Source organism: Bubalus bubalis, chromosome 5 (genome assembly GCF_019923935.1).
Source record: "Bubalus bubalis isolate 160015118507 breed Murrah chromosome 5, NDDB_SH_1, whole genome shotgun sequence".
In the NCBI taxonomy this organism is placed as follows: Eukaryota; Metazoa; Chordata; class Mammalia; order Artiodactyla; family Bovidae; genus Bubalus; species Bubalus bubalis.
The window spans coordinates 107,784,426-107,807,481 of record NC_059161.1 but is presented as its reverse complement, the minus strand read 5'-3'; the positions used below and the strand labels follow the sequence as shown (position 1 = coordinate 107,807,481).

At 38.6% G+C, this 23,056-nt stretch overlaps 1 protein-coding gene and 1 pseudogene across 1 annotated transcript; both read right to left on the bottom strand.

The window, feature by feature from the left end:
• Positions 1-6,111: 6,111 nt before the first annotated feature.
• Positions 6,112-7,105, bottom strand: LOC102397400 (annotated as a pseudogene).
• Positions 7,106-19,083: 11,978 nt separating this feature from the next.
• LOC102403328 (putative olfactory receptor 8G2) lies at positions 19,084-22,360 on the bottom strand. The gene is made up of 2 exons (XM_044942543.2): positions 22,350-22,360; positions 19,084-20,023 (listed from the first exon to the last, which is right to left on the bottom strand). The coding sequence occupies exons 1-2, from the start codon at positions 22,358-22,360 to the stop codon at positions 19,084-19,086; spliced, it is 951 nt and encodes a 316-aa protein (XP_044798478.2).
• Between the last annotated feature and the right edge of the window lie 696 nt (positions 22,361-23,056).

Below are 23,056 nucleotides of genomic sequence, written 5' to 3'. Positions count from 1 at the left end.
CATCTGACAAGAAAAGTTTTCTTTTTAATGCTTCAACAGGTATGACATGATTTAATTATTTCACAAAAGAGCATAATAGGCTCTCATTTTTGACTCAACAAATTTCTTTAGCTCTTCTCACTCTATTCCCTTTATCTTATAAAATGTACTTGATTTTAAAGACCCTTTAGTTAAGGACTTTAACCGTGGAAGACCCAGTTGATAAGAAAATTTTCTATGTGCCCATGAATATATTTCTTATGTTATATTTAGTACATAAATAAACCTGAATCAATTATTATGGATTATTTATTGATTTTTCTTCTGCACTAGAGTGTTTACTCAATACAATGTTTGCATGTTGCCTTACATACAGCAAGTATCAATAAACATGAGTTTTTAATAAAACCATTTGAAAGATGCTCAGTGATACATTAATATAGACTCCCCATAAGTGAAAAAAGTTCTCACACTACCTCCATCGAAGTGAGTAGAGAAGGAAGTATTGGTCATAATTTTATTCAGTCAGGGACAGCTAAGTATCCTTTCTCATAAAGTAGTCCTTGCTCATTTGTCGTTCAGTTGCTCAGTTGTGTCTGATTCTATGCGACCCCGTGGACTGCAGCAAGCCAGGCTTCCCTGTCCTTCACCATTTCCCAGAGCTTGCTCAAACTCATGTCCATTGAGTCAGTGATGACATCCAACCATCTCGTCCTCTCCTTGCTCATAATGTAGTGTGAATATTAGAGTGAGGACAGATAGTGATTAAAAAAAAAAAAAAGCTAGCTGCATTTGTAATTGCACTTGGGGGCAGCCACAGAGGGCTTCCCAGGTGGTGCTAATAGTGAAGAACCTGCCTGCCAATGCAAGTACATGTAAGAGACGCAGGTTCTATCCCTGGGTTAGGAAGGTCCCCTGGAGGAGGGCATAGCCACCCACTCCAGTATTCTTGTCTGGAGAATCACCATGGGCAGAGGAGCCTGGCAGGCTACAGTCCATGAGGTCACAAAGAGCTGGACACAACTGAAGTGACTTAGCACTTAGCGCAGAGCCACAGCAGATGATTTGAAATCATAAAAGTCAGGACTGGGATTCAGACACACACTCCTTGTTCCCCGAAATTTCAGACCTATGTGTTTCTCCCCAATTTCTCTGAAGGGAAAAAGAAACTCTGATGATGCTGGTGGATAGTTCTGAATACTAACCTTGCAGGGCTGTTAGGTGCTGGGGTGTCATAGCCTAATAGCCTCCATGGTAATGATGTGTCCTGACCTCTGATGAAAGCAATGGCTCTTGGTAAAGATTGGTTGATATGAATGGCAATTTTATACTCTGGGTATTGATTCAGAGTCTAATTAGGAAAAATGAGAGTGAACTCCCACTAGGTTCGTATCTCACAAGTATCAACTCTTGGGAAAAGAAGCAATAAGAATTTTGCTTTCCCCTCTTTGGCTCTCATGTGTTTAACAGCATCACATAGGTATGTCAGTGCTCTTGTTGGATTCTGTATTGTAAAGAAGGATGTGACACATTTTGTTAGCGTGTCAGTGAATTTCATGTCAAACTATCAATAAAGTGATTTCCTACTAGGTGAAAAGTAGAAAATTGAGGGAAATAAACTTTATATGTAAGACATGAATTTTTTTTTCATATATAATACTAATTGTGGTTAGATATTGTGATATACTCAGAAAACAAAAAAATATTTGGATTATTTTAGTATTCGTGAAGAACTGGAAGTGTGCCTGATAATAGAGTGATCAGAAATGCATGGATAATTAAATACTGGTATTTGGTTTTGAAAGGTGTGTAGAATTGAAAGGTGTGTAAATCTGAAAAAGAAGAATGGAGTCAAGTCATTTCAGGATAGAAAAGCAGCATGCCGAGGTCATAGGGATGAACCCAGAAATGTTGAGATCTTACAGAAACTACCTGGAACAACTTAAGAGCTTTGTAGCGGCTACTAGCAGTTATGAAAATAGTAGTATATTTTATTTATGCCCTAAACATTTTGTTTTAATCAATTTCATATTGCCATTCTCCTCAGATGAACCGGGAAATTCAAATGTTGACTCTAGATGAAACAATATACAGATGTCTAGGACTAAATGTAAATATTGAAAGAGTGGAGGAGATTGTTAGTTATTCCTAATTTTCATTCTCCCATTTTTCCTCAATAATAAATGCCCTGAATCTTAGTTGGACATGTGGCTATCCAGACACCTTGGTATTTTCTTAACCTCTTTTCCAGCCGTGTTTGATCGCCTTGCCAAATTGCACCAAAGGGAAATAGGAAGAGGTAAAGTCTGTCGCTTCAAGTGGTGATCTTCAAGTTAGGGGACGTTTCCTCTTCTTCCACATCTTTTCTTCTGATGGCTGAGGGATGAAGATGCAAGATCGATCTGGAGCTATTGTCTGCGACCAAGAGATGGATGGAAACTAGATGGTGTAGCAGATTATAATTTAAAAGAAGTTTATGTGCGGCAGTGAGCCACTGAACCAGTCCTGAAGATCTTTAAGGCACCATGGTGTGTGTGTGTGGGTGTGGGTGTGTGTGATACACACTGAAACCTAATTGCAACTAAGCCTAATTGCAATTAAATTTGAAAATAAAGAAGAATTGTCTAAAGCCCACTCCTGTGAAATGCAAACTAAAGATCCTAGAGCATGCTAATTGTACATCAGGAAGAGTTTTTTTTTTTTTTTTTTAATTTTTTAAAGAAATTAATATAAGGTTGAATCTGAGTTTAACAAATCCTAGTATTCATTAAATTTTTTCTCATTTGTAGTAAGTCTCTTTCTACAAGTCCTTGATTTCTATTTTTTGTGTTTTGGAAATACTCTGACATCTATTCTAATATTTTAATACCACATCTTCCACTAGTTCTCAGATAGAGATCCATAGAAAATCCCTAAAGTGAAAAGTGAAGTTGCTCAGTCGTGTCCGACTCTCAGCGACCCCATGCAACTGCAGCCTACCAGGCTCCTCCATCCATAGGATTTTCCAGGCAAGAGTACTGGAGTGGGGTGCCATTGCCTTCTTAGAGAAAATTACTAAGGAGGCTTTAAATTTTTATCTTTCTTAGTACTTTTAAAATTTGTATATGTGTGTTAGGCCTTCCCTGGTGACTCAGACAGTAAAGAATCTCCTGCAAAGCAGGAAACCCAGGTTCAATCCCTGGGTCAGGAACATCCCCTGGAGAAGGAAATGGCAACCCACTCCAGTATTCTTGCCTGGAGAATTCCATGGACAGAAGAGTCTAGTGGGCTACAGTCCATGGGTTCACAAAGAGTTGGACATAACTGAGCAACTAACACACACACATTCACATTTTTACCTTTCGTAACACTTTTTAAGTTTTAAATGTGCATAAATGCTTGAAAACACAAAAAATTTCCATATATCAAACCTCAATGCAAAAAAATTACTAGCTGTTGTTTGATTAATGGGTCGTGTACTAAAAGAAAAATGCACATGGGTGGTGTGTTTCAAAGTAGTAACATACAGAACTCACCTTCACCCATGGATACAGTGAATCTACAGCTATATATAAAGTTATTTCCTGTGTGGTGCTTTCTGGGGGAAGGAGAACTAGCTGATTAATTCTTATCCATTGGGGAAACAAGAAAAGGCCACACTGAAGTGGATATGAGAGGCTGAGACACAATCTTGTCATAAACCACAGCTTGCTGCAGCAACCCACAGTCAGCATACCTCAGAACCTTGAGTTTCTGCTTGAGAAGCTAACAGCTTGAACCCCATCTGGCACCCCAAATGGTAAGACCTGAACCCAAGAGAGAAGCCCACAAAACAGTTATCTGTAAAGTCAGCATGGTTAGTGATCATGAGACCCACAATGCTATAATGAATCGAGAGCCAGTTCTTTAAAAAACATCTTTTTTTTTTTTGACTGCTGAGTCTTCATTGTGGCATGCAAGTTCAGCAGTTGTGGTGCACAGGTCTCTCTAGTTGCAGCATGTGGGCTTTGTTGCCCCATGGCATGTGGGACTCTTAGTTCCCAGAGGAAAGATTCAACCCATTTCCCCTGCATTGGAAGACAGATCGTGAACCATTGGGCCACCAGGGAAGTCCCTGAGACACAGTTCTTAAAACTTATAAACAGATAGACTAACCAACCCCAGAGCTCAGCTCAAGGCACATGACTTTTAGAAAAGCACCTGGGCTTCTTGTGAAAGAGGTTCTTTTGCTTATTTTTAAGCATAGGCAAGAGGAATAGGCATCTAAGGAGACACATATTGACGGCTTATTGAAATACTCTTCGGGATATAGGTAACAGGGCAGCAGGTCTGCACTCTCCCTGTCCCTAGCTCCAGCTTTCAAGTATTTCCTGGAAGGGAGATCATACCTTTGTCTGGAACCCTGACTTTTGTGGCTGCTGCTGAGAGAACTGCTCATTGGAAGGACTGATGCTGAAGCTGAAGCTCCAATACTCTGGCCACCTGCTGTGAAGAACCTACTCATTAGAAAAGACCCTGATGCTGGGAAAGATTGAAGGTGGGAGGAGAAGGGGACAATAGAGGATGAGATGGTTGGATGGCATTACCGACTCAATGGACATGAATTTGAGCAAATTCAGGGAGATAGTGAAGGACAGAGAAGCCTGGCATGCTGCAGTTCATGGGGTCACAAAGAGTCAGACATGACTTAGCTCTGAACAACAACAGTTCACAGGACGCTGCTAGATCATATGGCTGTGATCATCAGCTAGGCTTGTACAGTTGAATCTCAGGATTAAACCAACAGAGAAAGAGTTCAGAAATGGGAAGTATTTAACCAGGTCTTTAATAAATGATTTTACAATTATAAAAAAAAATTATTAAGAGATCATAGCCATTGTTTTAATTCTATCATTGCACCTGTACTTGTTATATCAGATAAGATGGCACACTAGGCAAATAAAATCAATCTGGTAAATAGTAAGATCATTTGAAGGAAAGAGACAGAAAACAACTGAGTACTTAGAATATCATGCAAATTGATAGATATAAGATGTTAGATGCTTAGAAGCAGAAATACAATAAAACAGGATAGGAGAAAAGATATTTCAAAGATACAATTGACATTAAATGGTGATTATTTGTAAGCTATGGGAGGAAAGAGCATGAACCATATGACAGTAATACAGCTTAGCTGGAATGTTGGCTTTCATGAGCATCTGCTTCCATAAATAGCTATTCCATGTCTAAGGATCAGACAATAATGTTAAGGATGTTTTATAAAAATCGTTGCTATATATTGCTTTATTATATCAAGTATAACAATTAGGTCTCTAACGTGTGCTCAGTTGCTCAGTCATGTCCAGCTCTTTGGGGACCCATGACTGTATCCTGTCAGGCTCCCCTCTCCATGGAATTTTCCAAGCAAGAATACTGGAGTGGGTTACCATTACCTACTCCAGGGGATCTTTCCAACCCAGGGATTGAACCTGCATCTCTTGTGTCTCCTGCATTTAAAGGCAGATTCTTTACCACCAGTGTCACCTGGGAAGCCCCAAGTCTCAGACTGTAATGAATCTTTTGCTTTGATGAAGTCAAGTTTGAATGTGTTTTATTATTTTAATGATATCAGAAGAAATAAAGAGGAAAAAGCATGGAAGAGATCTGGAGGAAAGAAACTCAGTCTTATAGGGAACTGAGTTTGCTTGATGTGTAGATCATGTTTGGGACCATGGCATTTACTCAAACTAACTGCCATTCAATTTCATCCTCCTCCTAACAAAAACAATATGATCACTTGCTTATATAATACTGTGAATATCAAATAAAGTTATCCATTTAAATGCTGGACATTGTGTTTTATCATTCATAAAATTAACTATATAGATTACTATGATTAACTTCAAAATCTTCATCTTCTTCCTGTATGGATTATCATTAAAAATAAAAAACTAAGACTCCTTTATCTTCAGGAGTTTTTTAACTTTATTCATAATTACAGCTTATGATTTTATATATAAATATTGCAATATAGGTTCAAGAAGTGCCCTGGATAAAATCTTGGAAGTGTGTTATATAGGCAAGTATGATTTATTTTTCATAAAAAATAATCATAACACATAACATATCTTAGGGAACCAAGTAACTGATATGTTATCATTATGTTGTTTCTACTCATCTACACTTTCTACTGTCTACTGTTTTTTTCAGGGCAAATTTGATATCCCTATTTTGCAGACTATAGATCAGAGGGTTTAGCATGGGAACAATGATGGAATAAAACACAGAGAGCACTTTCCCTTGGCCCATGGAGCTCACAGATGATGGCTGCAGGTATATGGATGCTGCAGAATCATAGAAGAGAGCAACAGCTGAGATGTGGGAACTGCAAGTGCTGAAGGCTTTGGTCCTGCCCTCAGTGGAACAAACGTGGAGGATGCTGGAGATGATGAAGATATATGAGGCAAGAATAGCTAAGGCAGGAGTCAAGATGTTAAATAAACTGAAGAATGTAACCGATAATTTATTGACATAGATGCTGGAACAGGAGAGCTCCAAGAGTGGGAAGAGATCACAGAAATAATGGTTAAACACATGGTTCTTGCAGAAAAGGAGTCTCAACAAAAATCCTGTGTGGATTGTGGATTCAATTATTCTTAAATATAAACTCCCATTGTAAGGCAGAAGCAGAAGTGATAAGACAGTGTGACATTCTAAAGCAAGGATTTGCAGATGGCATCATAGCAGTCATATGCCATTACAGCCAACACATGACACTCTGCAAAAGCAAAAATCAGGAAGAAATAGAGCTGAGCCATGCATTCAGGGTAAAAAATGATATTCTTCTCTATCACAAGGTTCATCAGCATTTTGGGGGCAATGATAGTGGAATGAGAGAGATCAATAAAGACAAGTTGATGAAGAAATAGTACATAGGGGTGTGAAGGTGAGAACTGAGCCCAAAGAATGTGATCATGCCCAGGTTCCCCACCACTATGACCCATAGATTCCTAAGAAGAGGAGGAAAAGAGTCAGCTGGGGTTGTGACTGTTCTGTGAACCCAGCAAGGAGGAAATCAGTCACTTAGGAGTGATTTTCAGGGTCCATTATCCTCTCCAAGGTTTTAAGTTTAAAATGAGAAAATGAGTGTACATGTGTGAGCAGACATGGTCATGTGAGTGTATGTTATGAGGGGGAGGGATAGATTCTGTTCAGTTCACTTCAGTTCAGTTGCTCAGTCATGTCCAACTCTTTGTGACCCCATGAACCACAGCACGGCAGGCCTCCCTGTCCATCACCAACTCCCAGAGTTCACCCAAACTCATATCCATTGAGTCAGTGATGCCATCCAACCATCTCATCCTTTAGCTTTCCCTTCTCCTCCTGCCCTCAATCTTTCCCAGCATCAGGGTCTTTTCCAACGAGTCAGCTTTTCGCATCAGGTGGTCAAAGTATTGGAGTTTCATCTTCAACATCAGAACTTCCAATGAACACGAAGGACTGATCTCTTTTAGGATGGACTGGTTAGATCTCCTTGCAGTCCAGGAGAATCTCAAGAGTCTTCTCCAAAAACACAGTTCAAAAGCATCAACTCTTTAGTGCTCAGCTTTCTTTGTAGTCCAACTCTCACATCCATATATGACTACTGGAAAAACCATAGCCCTGACTAGATGGACCTTTGTGGACAAAGTAATATCTCTGTTTTTTAATAAGGTATCTAGGTTTGTCATAACTTTCCTTCCAAGGAGTAAGCATCTTTTAATTTCATGGCTGCAGTCACCATCTGCAGTGATTTTGGAGCCCAGAAAAAATAAAGTCAGCCACTGATTCCATTGTTTCCCCATCTATTTGCCATGAAGTGATGGGACCAGATGCTCTGATCTTAGTTTTCTGAATGTTGAGCTTTAAGACAACTTTTTCACTTTCCTCTTTCACTTTCATCAAGAGGCTCTTTAGTTCTTCCTCACTTTCCGCCATAAGGGTGGTGTCATCTGCATATCTAAGGTTATTGATATTTCTCCTGGCAATTGATTCCAGCTTGTGCTTCCTCCAGCCCAGCGTTTCTCAGGATGTACTCTGCATATAAGATAAATAAGCGGGGTAGCAATATACAGCCTTGACGTACTCCTTTTCCTATTTGGAACCAGTCTGTTGTTCCATGTCCACTTCTAACTGTTGCTTCCTGACCTGCATATAAGTTTCTCAAGAGGCAGGTCAGGTGGTCTGGTATTCCCATCTCTTTCAGAATTATCCAAGTTTATTGTGATCCACACAGTCAAAGGCTTTGGCATAGTCTATAAAACAGCAACCTAGATGTCCATCAGCAGATGAATGGATAAGAAAGCTGTGGTACATATACACAATGGAGTATTAATCAGCCATTAAAAAGAATACATTTGAATCAGTTCTAATGAGGTGGATGAAACTGGAGCCTATTATACAGAGTGAAGTAAGCCAGAAAGAAAAACACCAATACAGTATACTAACGCATATATATGGAATTTAGAAAGATGGTAACAATAACCCTGTGTACGAGACAGCAAAAGAGACACTGATGTATAGAACAGTCTTATGGACTCTGTGAGAGAGGGAGAGGGTGGGAAGATTTGGGAGAATGGCATTGAAACATGTAAAATATCATGTATGAAACGAGTTGCCAGTCCAGGTTTGATGCACGATACTGGATGCTTGGGGCTGGTGCACTGGGACGACCCAGAGGGATGGAATGGGGAGGGAGGAGGGAGGGGGATTCGGGATGGGGAACACATGTATACCTGTGGCAGATTCATTTTGATATTTGGCAAAACTAATACAGTTATGTAAAGTCTAAAAATAAAATAAAATTAAAAAAAAAAAACAAGCAAAAAAAATCCATAAAAAAAAAAAACAAAAAAACAGAAATAGATGTTTTTCTGGAACTCTCTTGCTTTTTGGACGCTCCAACAGATGTTGGCAATTTGATCTCTGGCTCCTCTGCCTTTTCTAACACCAACTTGAACATCTGGAAGTTCATGGTTCACGTATTGCTGGAGCCTGGCTTGGAGAATTTTGAGCATTACTGTACTAGAGTGTGAGATGAGTGCAATTGTGCAGTAGTTTGAGCATCCTTTGGTATTGCCTTTCTTTGGGATGGAATGAAAACTGACCTTTTCCAGTCCTGTGGCCACTGCTGAGCTTTCCAAATTCGCTGACATATTGAGTGCAACACTTTCACAGAACCATCTTTTAGGATTTGAAATAGCTCAACTGTAATCCCATCACCTCCATTAGCTTTCTTCGTAGTGATGTTTCCTACGGCCCACTTGACTTCATATTCCAGGATGTCTGGCTCTAGATGAGTGATCACACCATCATGATTATCTGGGTCATGAAGATTTTCTTTATATATTTTCTTCTATGTATTCTTGCCACCTCTTCTTAATATCTTCTGCCTCTGTTAGGTCCATACAACTTCTGTCCTTTATTGAGCCCATCTTTGCATGAAATGTTCCCTTGGTATCTCCAATTTTCTTGAAGAGATCTCTAGTCTTTCCCATTCTATCATTTTCCTCTATTTCTTTGCATTAATTACTGAGGAAAGCTTTCTCATCTCTTCTTGCTATTCTTTGGAGCTCTGCATTCAGATGCTTATATCTTTCCTTTTCTCCTTTGCTTTTCACTTCTCTTCTTTCCACAGCTATTTTTAAGTCCTCCTCAGGCAGCCACTTTGCCTTTTTGCATTTCTTCTTCTTGGGATGGTCTTGTTCCCTGTCTCCTGTACAGTGTCACAAACCTCTGTCCATAGTTCATTTGGCACTCTGTCTATCAGATCTAGTCCATTAAATCTATTTCTCTCTTCTACTGTATAATCATAAGGGATTTGATTTAGGTCATACTTGGAACGAAAGTTATGAGCAACCTAGACAGCATATTAAAAATCAGAGATATTACTTTGCCAACAAAGGTCCATCTAGTCAAGGCTATGGTTTTTCCAGTGGTCATGTATGGATGGGAGAGTTGGACTGTGAAGAAAGCTGAGTGCCAAAGAATTGATGCTTTTGAACTGTGGTGTTGGAGAAGACTCCTGAGAGTCCCTTGAACTGCATGGAGATCCAACCAGTCCATCCTAAAGGCGACCAGTTCTGGGTGTTCATTGGAAGGACTGATCCTAAAGCTGAAACTCCAGTACTTTGGCCACTCATGCAAAGAGTTGACTCATTGGAAAAGACTCTGATGCTGGGAGGGATTGGGGGCAGGAGGAGAAAGGGGACGACAGAGGATGAGATGGTTGAATGGCATCACCGACTTGATGCACATGAGTTTGGGTGAACTCTGGGAGTTGGTGATGGACAGGGAGGCCTGGCGTGCTGCGATTCATGGGGTCACAAAGAGTTGGACATGACTGAGCAACTGAACTGAACTGAACTGAATGGTCTAGTAGTTTTCTCCACTTTTTTCAATTTAAGTCTGAATTTGGCAATAAGGAGTTCATGATCTGAGCCACAGTCAGCTCCTGGTCTTTTTTTTGCTGACTGTATAGCATTTCTCCATCTTTGGTTGCAAAGAATATAATCTGATTTCTGTGTTGACCATCTGATGATGTCCATGTGTACAGTCTTCTCTTGTGTTGTTGGAAGAGGGTGTTTGCTATGACCAGTGCATGCTCTTGGCAAAACTCTATTAGCCTTTGCCCTGCTTCATTCTGTACTCCAAGGCCAAATTTGCCTGTTACTCCAGGTGTTTCTTGACTTCCTACTTTTTCATTCCAGTCCCCTATAATGAAAAGAACATTTTTGGGGGGTGTTAGTTCTAGAAGGTCTTGTAGGTCTTCATAGAATCGTTCAGCTTCCTCAGCATTACTGGTCGGAACATAGACTTTGGATTATCGTGATATTGAGTGGTTTGCCTTGGAAATGAACAGAGATCATTATTTTGTTTTTGCTATGCATCCAAGTACTGCATTTCAGACTCTTTTGTTGACTATGATGGCTACTCCATTTCTTCTAAGGGATTCCTGCCCACAGTAGTAGATATAATGGTGGAGATCATTATTTGATTGCTCATCAGACAACATACATAAAGCAGAAATCTCTTGAGTCTCTCCTGCTTCTTGGAGACAAATGATGATTCTGGTTGAACCAGAGATGGACATACAAACTTCACAATACTTAGAATTCAAAGACTTCCTCACTTTTTAAGAGAAAACACCCATTTATGCATTTTTAAAATCAGTCAGAATGAACATTGTTATTTTTATTTCTGAGGACCTTTTCTTTCCTCCCATATTCTAGATGTGTATGTTATTCATAGTCATATAAATTTGCAAAAGATTTAAGTAATAATGGTGTAAACTTTCTATAATTAATTAACAGAAGTTTCACTCCCCATGTGATATTGTGTTAATTACATGTACTCTCCAAAAAAAACTCTCCAAAAAAACATGTACTCTAAAAAAACAAAAACACCAATATGCATTTCATGTGAAAATTAAGTTACATGATTCTCACAGGGAGCTTAGTGCAGTCACTGGATCTTTGTAAGAAATATTAATGTTTTTTCCACCTATTGAGTTTGTCTCTGTTATATCTTTCATTTGACCAATATTTTCATTTCTAAATCATGACCAGAATTTAAAATTATTGCTCCTTTCTACATACATTAGCACATATGGTAAAAATGGAAATTTTAATTATTTTATTTGCTATTAGCTTTCTAAATTATTAATATTATTTATCAATTAACAGTATTTTCCATGGTCTCTAAATAAAGTCAAGTCAATTTCTTTGTTATTTACAGATGTATGTCATCTGACAATAAGCTTTTTATTAATGTCCCAATAGCTGTCACATGATTTAATTATTTCACAAAAAAGCATGGTGCACTGTCATTTTTGACTCATCAGATTCCTTTAGATTTTTTCTCTCTATCCCCTTTATCTTGTGAACTAACAGTCAATACACTTCAATTAAGAACTTAAATAATGGAAGCTCCAGTTAATAAGACCATTTTTCTATGTGTCCAGAAATGCATTTTTTATCTGGTAAAAATTTTGCCTGCCAATGCCAGAACACGGGTTCAATTTCTGGTTGGGAAAACTCCCAGGAGATGGAAATGCCAACCCACTCCAGTATTCTTGCCTGGGAAATCCCAAGGACAGAAGAGCCTGGCAGGCTACAGTCCACGGAATTACAAAGAGTCGGACACAACTGAGCAACTAGACAACAACAACATGTTACATATAATGCGTACCTAAATCTGTATTAATTATTGTTTTTTATGGTTATTCTTCTGTACTAGGTAGTGTTTGGGATCATGCCTCACATACAGAAATTATCAATAAATATGATATTTTAATAAAATTATTGAAAGAAGTTTAGTGAGGAGTTAACATAGACTCCCTGGAGAAGGAAGTGGCAACCCACTCCAGTATTCTTGCCTGGAGAATCCCATGGACAGAGGAGTCTGGCAAGCTACAGTCCATGAGGTCACAAGAGTCAGACATGACTAAGTGACTAAAACACCACCATACCACATAAGTGAACAAGGTTCTCACAATGCCTGAGCTGAAGTGACTAAATAAAGAAATGTTGGCCATAATTTTATCCAGTGGAGACAGGTATGATAAGGGGAACTTTATTGCTCAGGGAGTGTGACTATTAGACTGAAGACAGATAGAGACAGAAAAATAACTACCCACATCTGTCAGTGAACCTGGGGGATGGCGGACAGGGGTTGCCGTTGTAGAAGACCTAAAATTTTTAAATTCAGGACTGGGATAAATCCTCCTCCCCACACTTTCTCTGGTGGCTCAGTTGATAAAGAATTGACCTGCAATGCAGGAGACTCAGTTTCAGTCCCTGGGTGGGGAAGATCCCCTGGATAAGGAAATGGCAACCCACTCCAGTATTCTTGCCTAGGAAATCCCATGGACAGAGGAATCTGGCATGCTGCAGCCCATGGGTCACAAAGAGTTGGACACAACTTAGTGACTAACCACTACCACCACCACCTCCTCCCCAAAACTTCAAAGGTAAGTGTGTCTCCCTCAAATTCTGAAGGTAAAAATTATTCTGATGGTGATGGTGGATAGTTCTGAGTACTAACCTTGCAGGATTTCTTGATGCTGAGGGTCATAGTCTAGAAGTCTCTGTTTTTGTGATTTTGAATCACTGGTCCTGACCTCTGTTGAAGCTGATGATCCTTAGCAAAGACGGTTGATATTAACGGTGATTTTATACTCTAGGTGTTGATGCCAAGAATCTCATGTGAAACAATTAATGATTCTTACTTCCCTTTGGAAACATCCCACAAGTATCAACTATTGGAAAAATAAACAATTAGAATTGCTCTCTTTTCTCCATTGGATCTCAAGTGATTAATATGGTCACATGGATGTGGTTCATTGCTCTCATTAGATTATACATTGCAAGCAAGGATGTGATAGATTTTTCACAGCTCCAGTGAATTTCATGTCAAGTCAATTGAAAGTTCAAAATTTCAGGAAATTACAAAGACATACATTAAGAGAGTTTTCTAAAGTGATTTCCACAATGAGACTAATAGATAATCAGAGAACAATGTTCACATGTGAGCTTTAAAAGCTTCTGTTTTCATTTCCTCTGCTAACTGTATTTAGCTATCATGATACACCCATAAAACAAAAATATTTTTAATATTTTAACTTGTGGACTGAATGAAAGCATCTGTTAGATTAGTGCCATAATCGAGTCCTAACAAGTCTATCAAGGAAAAATAATGACCTAATTTCCTCTAATATTATAAGAAGTATGTTGAGAAACAATATAGAGATACATGTGTTATTGAGATTATTTTAATTCTATATAAATTCTGAATTGTATTTGCTAGGAAATAAAAATTGTATTTAATGTTTTTAAATGTTATATCATTTTGAGGAAAAAATACTATGAAATTTGTTAATAAAGTTTACTTTTTTCAGCTTTGAGATATAATTGACATATAACATTGTATAAGCTTCAGTTCAGTTCAGTTCAGTTGCTCAGTCATGTCCGACTCTGCGATTCCATGAATAGCAGCACGCCAGGCCTCCCTGTCCATCACCAACTCCCGGAGTTTACTCACTATATACAACTGATTTAATACAATTTAATATTGTAAATTGGTTTCCACTATGGCTTTAGCTAACACCTCCATCATGTCACACAGTTACCATTTCCTTTTTATGGTAAAAACATTTAAGATTTACTTTCTTAGAAATATATGAAATAGACTTCCCTGGCAATCCAGTGGTTAAGACTCTGCACTTCCACTTCAGGGGTCTCAGGTTCAATCCCTAGTTAGGGAACTAAGGTCCACATGGCATGTGGTAAAAAAAAAAAAAAAAAAAAAAAAAAGAATTGAATTTAAAAAAAGAAACATCTAATACAATATTATTAACCTCAGTCATTATTCTGTATATTAGATCCCCAGAGCTATTTATCTTACAACTGGAAATGTGTACTCTTTGACTTGCATCTCCTTATGCCCTACTTGACCATCTGGTAGAAACCATTCTACTTTCAGTTTCTATGAGTTCATATTTGTCAGATTCACATATAACTGATATTATACAGTATTTGTCTTTCTCTGTTTAACTTATTTCACTTGACCTAATGTCTCTGGGTTATTCCATGTTGTCCAAAATGACAAGATTGATTTCTTTCTCATGGCTCAATAATATTCCATTGTGTATATATCCCACATGCCTTAGGCTGTTTCTGTATATTGGCTAATCAAATTTTGAAAGGCTTTAAGTTATTGTTGGGTGTCAGATTTTAATCTGATTTTTAAGTTTTTTTTTTTTTTTTTTTTTTTGCAAATTGCTACAAAAAAAAGAGTAAAACCTAGAATAGAATAATCCATAAACACATATAAAACTGTTGCTCATCAATAATTATCAGATCTAAGGGCAATAAATATGGTACAATGTAACACAAAGCAAGTGTTCTCAACATTCTGATAACTTTGATAGAATATCCACAAGTATTCTTTAATGATAAGGAGTACCATAAAAGACATCACTATAGAATGTATGATGAACCAGAAATGTGTTTGATAATAGTGTGGAGTGGTCAGAAATGAATGGAAAATTAAAAACTTGCATTTGTTCTTCAAAGGTGTTTATAACTGAAAGGTGTGCAAAACTGGAAAGGGAGAATAGAATCAAGAAGCTATGTCAGGACCAAAAAGCAGCAAGAATGAAGTGACAGGAATAAACCACATTGTTGAGATGTTGCAGAAAATATCCCACTCAGTGGGACAAATAGCTTTCTGGAAAACACTAACAGTTATGAAATATTAATATATTTTACATGTTATGCATATCATTTTAATCACATTTCACATTATTATTCTTTTGGATACAAAGCCAAATTCAAATATTAACTCTAGAGAGAACAATACACAGCTGTTTAGGGCTAAATTCAAATACTGAAAAGAGTGGAAGACACTGTTAGTTATTCCCAATTCTCCCTTTCTTCCTCAATAATAAATGCCCTGATTCATAGTTGGGTAGGTGGCTATATAGATACCACGGTTTTTCTTAGCCCCACTTATTGCCACCTTGGACCATATGACTGGATCGCAAAAAGGGAAATAGGAGGAGGTGATGTCTGTCACTTCCAGGCAGTTGTCTTCAAGTTAGGGGACATTCTCTCTCCTTCCCTGTCTTTAGTTCTGATGGCTGAGGTGTAGAGATGAAAGATGAATCTGGAACTACTCTCTGAGACCAAAACGTGGGTGGAAGCTAGATGTTGTAGCAGAGTCACAATTGAAAAGCAGCTTATGTCCCCAGTAAGCCACTGAACCTATCCTGATTCACATTCAGACTTACAGACCACGGTATGTGTGTACTTCTGTGTGTGTGATGCACAGTCACACCTAATTGTGACTAAAACTGAATATAAGTAATTTTCTGATATCCACTCCTGTGACATCTTGAAAATTCTAATTGCACATGAGGAACTGTATATTTTTTAGAAATTAATATATATTTATATGAGAATTAATGAAAGACAAACTCTGTATGAGATTGTTCCAAGCTGATCATCAGTTCAGTTCAGTCGCTCAGTCGTGTCCGACTCTTTGTGACCCCATGAATCACAGCACGTCAGGCCTCCCTGTCCATCACCAACTCCAGGAGTTCACTCAAACTCATGTCCATCGAGTCAGTGATGTCATCCAGCAATTTCATCCTCTGTTGTCCCCTTTTCCTCCTGCCCCCAATCCCTCCCAGCATCAGAGTCTTTTCCAATTCTTCGCATGAGGTGGCCAAAGTATTGAGTTTGAGCTTCAGCATCAGTCCTTCCAAAGAACACCAAGTACTAATCTCCTTTAGAATGGACTGGTTGGATCTCCTTGCAGTCCAAGGGACCCTCAAGAGTCTTCTCCAACACCATAATTAAAAAGTATCAATTCTTCTCACTCAGCTTTCTTCACATTCCAACTCACACATCCATACATGACCACTGGAAAAACCATAGCCTTGACTAGATGGACCTTTGTTGGCAAATTAATGTCTCTGTTTTTAAATATGTTATCTAGGTTGGTCATAGCTTTCCTTCCAAGGAGTAATAAGTGAAAGTCGCTCAGTTATGTCTGACTCTTTGACACCCCATGAACTTTACAGTCCATGGAATTCTCCAGGCCAGAATACTGGAGTGAGTAGCCTTTCCCTTCTCCAAAGGGTCTTCCCAACCCAGGGATTGAACCCAGGTCTCTCACATTGCAGGCGGATTCTTTACCAGCTGAGCCACAAGGGAAGCCCTCCAAGGAGTAATTGTCTTTTAATTTCATGGCTGCAATCACCATCTGCAGTGATTTTGGAGCCCAAAAAAATAAAGTCTATCACTGCTTCCACTGCCTCCCCATCTACTTCCCATGAAGTGATGGGATCAGATGCCATGATCTTCATTTTCTGAATGTTGAGCTTTAAGCCAACTTTTTCACTATCCTCTTTCACTTTCATCAAGAGGCTCTTTAGCTCCTCTTCACTTTCTGCCATAAGGGTGGTGTCATCTGCATATCTGAGGTTATTGATATTTCTCCTAGCAATCTTGATTCCAGCTTATGCTCCCTCCAGCCCAGCGTTTCTCATAATGTACTCTGCATAGAAGTTAAATGAGCAGAGTGACAATATACAGCCTTGACGTACTCCTTTTCCTGTTTGGAACCAGTCTGTTGTTCCATGTCCAGTTCTAACTGTTGTTTCCTGACCTGCATATAGGTTTCTCAAGAAGCAGGTCAGGTGGTCTAGTATTCCCATCGCTTTCAGAATTTTCCACAATTTATTATGATCCATACAGTCAAAGGCTTTGCCATAGTCAATAAAGCAGAAATAGATGTTTTTCTGGAACTCTCTTGCTTTTCCCACAATCCAGCAGATGTTGGCAATTTGATCTCTGGTTCCTCTCCCTTTTCTAAAACCAGATTGAATATCTGGAAGTTCACAATTTATGTATTGCTGAAGCCTGGCTTGGAGAATTTTGAGTATTACTTTACTAGCGTATGAGATGAGTGCAATTGTGCGGTAGTTTGAGCATTCTTTGGCATTGCCTTTCTTTGGGATTGGAATGAAAACTGACCTTTTCGAGTCCTGTGGCTACTGCTGAGTTTTCCAAATTTTGGCGATTAATCAGAAAATCTTTTTTCAATTTTAAACTTTGTGAGTGAACTATCTATATCGTTGTAATAATAAAGGAATGTCACTTCTAAATCTAAGATTCTATAATATGAATGGCAAAAAAAAAAATAAGATTTTTTTAGAGACAAGAGAAAATGGGTACAGGATTGTCAGGGAAATGGAGATGGTAGAATTATCTCAGAACAGTGGAGTAAGGAATCCTGCATAAAGATATAAGTCAAAATACACATAATTCTTATCCATTCAACTGCTGACGGACATCTAGGTTGCTTCCATGTCCTGGCTATTATAAATAGTGCTGTGATGAACATTGGGGTACACGTCTCTTTCAATTCTGGTTTCCTCAGTGTGTATTATATATGGAATTTAGAAAAATGGTAATGACAACCCTGTATGCGAGACAGCAAAAAAGACACAGATGTATAGAACAGTCTTTTGGACTCTGTGGGAGAGGGAGTGGGGGATGATTTGGGAGAATGGCATTAAAACATGTATAATATCATATAAGAAACGAATCGCCAGTACAGGTTCGATGCAGGATACAGGAAGCTTGGGGCTGGTGCACTGGGATGACCCAGAGGGATGGTATGGGGAGGGAGGTGGGAGGGGGGTTCAGGATGGGGAACACGTGTATACCCGTGATGGATGCATGTTGATGTATGGCAAAACCAATACAATATTGTAAAGTAAAAAATAATAATAAAAATAAAATAAAATAAAATAATACACATAATTCTTCAGGGCTGTTTATTACTGTCAATCTCTTCCACAATAGTGTGGAACATATGTGTGTCCCATTACATAAGAATTATGTCTTATCACCCATCATATGCTCTTGTACCTCCTAATACATTTGTGTGTACAAACTAAGAATTAAAGATTGAATTTTATATATTGCAAATGGTTAAACATTGTTTACTTTAGAGACCATATTTTGGAGATATTTGTCTTATTAAAATAGCACCAGGGACACAAGATATTGAGAAGGTCAAAGGATACAGATAAAATGGATTTATTCCTTGAATTAAGATATATAAATCTTGGGATTTCCCTGGCAGTCCAGTGTTTAGGAGTCAGCAGTTTCACTGCAGTGGACCCAGGTTTAGTTCTTCGTTGGGGGAACTAGATCTTGCAAGTCACACAGTGCAGCCAAAAATAAAAAATTTAATCTTAAAACAATAATTTTAAAAGATAATAAGTCTTGACTAAAAGAGTTACATGTTCCATACATGAAATAATACACATGAAGGCCTTTGGATATTGTTTTAATGTTTAGATGCAATACAGAACTTTATGGACATGTAGACCCTGGCTTATCCTCAAACAGCGCTGCTCTCCATATCATACCACTATGAGTCCAGTCCTCTCCCTGCCACTTTCATCCCAAATAATCAAGTATTAATAGAAGCAATGATCTCATTATTTGTGGACATTTCTGTGTCTGGACTGTTTCCTTACCAAACTTTCTCAAGAAATTATAAATTTTTGCCAAGGCAAAATATTCATTTTCACAGTAAACTTTTTTTTTCAAGGATTTTATTGAAGGCAATTTTGACATCTTTATTCCTCAGGCTGTAGATCAGGGGATTCAGCATGGGCACAATAATGGTGTAAAACACAGAGGACACTTTCCCGTGGTCCATGGAGCTGACTGATGATGGCTGCAGGTACATGAATGCTGCAGATCCATAGAAAATAGCAACAGCTGAGATGTGGGAACTGCATGTGCTGAAGGCTTTGGACCTGCCCTCCTTGGAGTGGATTTGGAGGATGCTGGAGATGATGAAGATGTAGGAGCTGAGGATGGTCAGGATTGGAGTGAGGATATTAAATGCACTGAAACACAAAACAACCACCTCATTGATGTAAGTACTGGAACAGGAGAGCTCCAGTAGAGGAAAAAGATCACAGAGGTAATGGTTGATCACATCAGCCTTGCAGAAAAGCACTCTTAGCATGCAGCCTGTGTGAGCTGTGGCACCAGTCAAGCCCATGATATAAACCCCAACTACCATGCGAGAACAGAGCTGATAAGACATGGTGACATTGTAAAGCAAGGGGTTACAGATGGCAACATAGCGATCATATGCCATTACAGCCAACATATGACATTCTGATATAACAAAAACAAGGAAGAAGAAGAGTTGAGTCATACATGCTGGGTAGGAGATAGTATTCCTCTCTGTCACAAAGCTCACCAGCATTTGGGGGGTAATGACAGTGGACTGACAGAGGTCAATGAAGGACAAGCTGCTGAGGAAATAGTACATGGGGGTGTGCAGGTGAGAACTGAGCCCAATCAGTATGATCATGACCAGGTTTCCCACCACTGTGACCACATAGATTCCTAGGAAGAGGAGGAAAAGGGGCAGCTGGAGTCCTGGATGCTCTGTTAGCCCAGCAAGGATGAACTCAGTCACTGAGGAGTGATTTCCTGCTGCCATTTTCCTCTGGGAATTTTATGGAAGAAACGAAGAATTGAAGTGGATATTTATTGTCTTATAACACAATGATGTGTAATATAAAAACCAAGACTTTTCAAGCAGATAGCTCCAGTTCTCTGTTCCTGATCTACATTAATGGTCAAAGTGCATCTCAGTAACATAGGATGTGTAAATAATGAATATAAGATAGAATGTTCCTTTGTTTATTCTATACTATCAAAGCAAAGCACTCTCCCATTAGGTCTCCGTATTGTCCAGTCCCTAGACAGCCAAAGAAATTTTCTGTTAACTTTATTATAAGTACTTTCCATGATTTGCTTTTATTACTCTCAGCTCTTCTACAGAGAAAATATTATGCCTATTTTACATGTTGGATAACTAATATAGTGGTTGGATATTTTCCCACAGTTAGGCATATAATAAGTATGTGATCAAGGATACAAAATAAGGCCTTTCTGTCTCACTTTTCATCTCTTCGTTTAGCTACTCATATCTGCCCTTGTATCTCTATCTCTTTGTCATATCAGAGCAACCATTCACAGTAATTAATGCAAGTGGAAAAATTAATATAAAGTACAGACTTTATATTAATAATTGATCCTTTGCAGTGAATACCTTCACTACAGTCACCTTTTCAAAAAGTCATATAAAGAGCTCAAGAAAGCAACTGGATGGCTAACAATAAGTCTGTCATTCAACTTGAACTCCACATCCAGGAAAGACATGAGTTTCTTAATGAGGAGAATTCAGAAGTGTGAAATATTAAAGCCTAAATCCATTCATCCTAAAATCTCTTATGGAATACTCACCATGTGCTAAGTACTTTGTATGACCTGTTATTATCCTGGGCTCAGGTTCTGGGAAACTAGGGCTACAGCATGTTGATCTTGCATGATCCTGAGGCTATAACAACATCATGGGTGTGGTCTCAGTGTGTACTCACCTTCAAACTCACCTTCAAATCAAAGCACTCTCCCATAGGCACAAGAGACAAAAGCAGAAAGAATATTTGCATCTTTCTATCTCTGGGATATGGGTTTGGAAGACAGCTGATGATTCCACGCACAGCACAGCGTGATGACTTCAAAAGAAAGAGACCCAAGAGGTATCATCAGAGATTATCAGTGTGTCAAAAATGGTTACTATTTATTCAGTGCATACCATGTGCTGTCCAAGGCCTTTTATAAATGGTGTCCCAACAACCTTGCTGCTGCTGCTGCTGCTAAGTCGCTACAGTCATGTCCGACTCTGTGAGACCCCATAGACGGCAGCCCACCAGGCTCCCCCGTCCCTGGGATTCTCCAGGCAAGAACACTGGAGTGGGTTGCCATTTCCTTCTCCAATGCATGAAGGTGAAAAGTGAAAGTGAAGTCGCTCAGTCGTGTCCAACTCCTAGCGACCCCATGGACTGCAGCCTACCAGGCTCCTCTGTCCATGGGATTCTCCAGGCAAGAGTACTGGAGTGGGGTGCCATTGCCTTCTCTGCCCAACAACCTTATGCATGTATTATTCCCATTATATAGATGAAGATGCTATTAATAAATTCAGAGACTTAAGTGACTTGTTAACCATGACTGGTTTTTCAGTATAAATATGGATAATAATTTCCTAATAGTACAGATAAAAACAATTGACATATCCACAAGAAATAAAAGTGGTAATTAAGGACTTGAGCTAACACTGATGTCTTCTGGAAATACTATCTCAAAATCAAAACATGCATAAAACATATGCTACATGCAATGAGCATAAGAGATGGTAAAATTTACAATTATGATACCAACATTTATTTTCTGCCACCCTCTTGTTATTGACACTTTTCATCCATAGGCATAAATTTCAGTTGTGATTATGAAGATTATCATTTCAAAGTAAGGTCCTCTTAGTCTTTAGCTGTCAGGACATTGCAAAATTGTGAATTTTAAAAAAGTTATTTTGTAGAGTTTAGTGATAACAGCAGGTAAAACTGTTCACCTTTTTAAATACAAATTTACTTTTAAAAAAATTGGAACTTGCACTTTGAGATATTATTTTGAGAATTATTCCATGGTACTATATACTTAATCTTGTACTAAAAAATATGCTAATAACTCTGATGATATCATAAAAGAAATCATTATGAAATTTGTAGATGATGTTAATGTAGAGAAGAGTAACAGACACTTTTATAATGATAATGATTCTAGAAGATACTATTAGCCTGTGGATCTGATAGCCTTTGATATTATAAAGAATTTAACAGTCTGTAAAAGACTCTGATGCCGGGAGGGATTGGGGGCAGGAGGAGAAGGGGACAACAGAGGATGAGATGGCTGGATGGCATCACCAACTCGATGGACATGGGTCTGGGTGAACTCCAGGAGTTGGTGATGGACAGGGAGGCCTGGTGTGCTACGATTCATGGGGTCACGAAGAGTCGGACACGACTGAGCGACCGAACTGAACTGAACTGAACTGAAGTACAGTTTGCTGTGGACACTTAGGATAGAGAGATGAATAAGATAGAATCCCTACTCTTCAGAGTTTTACAGTCTAGAGAGAGTGGAGGGGGCAGATTAGACAATGTGATACATGATTGAACAGATCCTTTAGGACATGGTGGCTATCGTGCTAACCCAGAGTAGGGGTCAATGAAAGCTTCCAAAAGAAACCTGAATCTGGAAGGATATAAGTAGGAATAAGCCTGGTCTGCAAAAAACATTCAAAATTGGGACGCACTGGCCTAACAAATCTGTGTTCAACATATCTGGATCAAGAGAAAACACATCAAACTCCCAATGATTTCATTAAAAAGAACATAATATCCAAAATTAAGGGAGTGATAATCACACAAGAAAAAAATACATCTGATGAATTGTGCTTAGTTCTGGTGGCTATAATTTATGATGGAAAATTTCAAATCATAATTATCCAAGGCAACAATATTTGGATCAAAATAATTTACTCCAAGTACCTACACAACTAATGACATGAATTAAAATTAGATTTATTATATGTTACCTCAGAGGACAGAGCTACAGCCTGTAAAATACCTGTT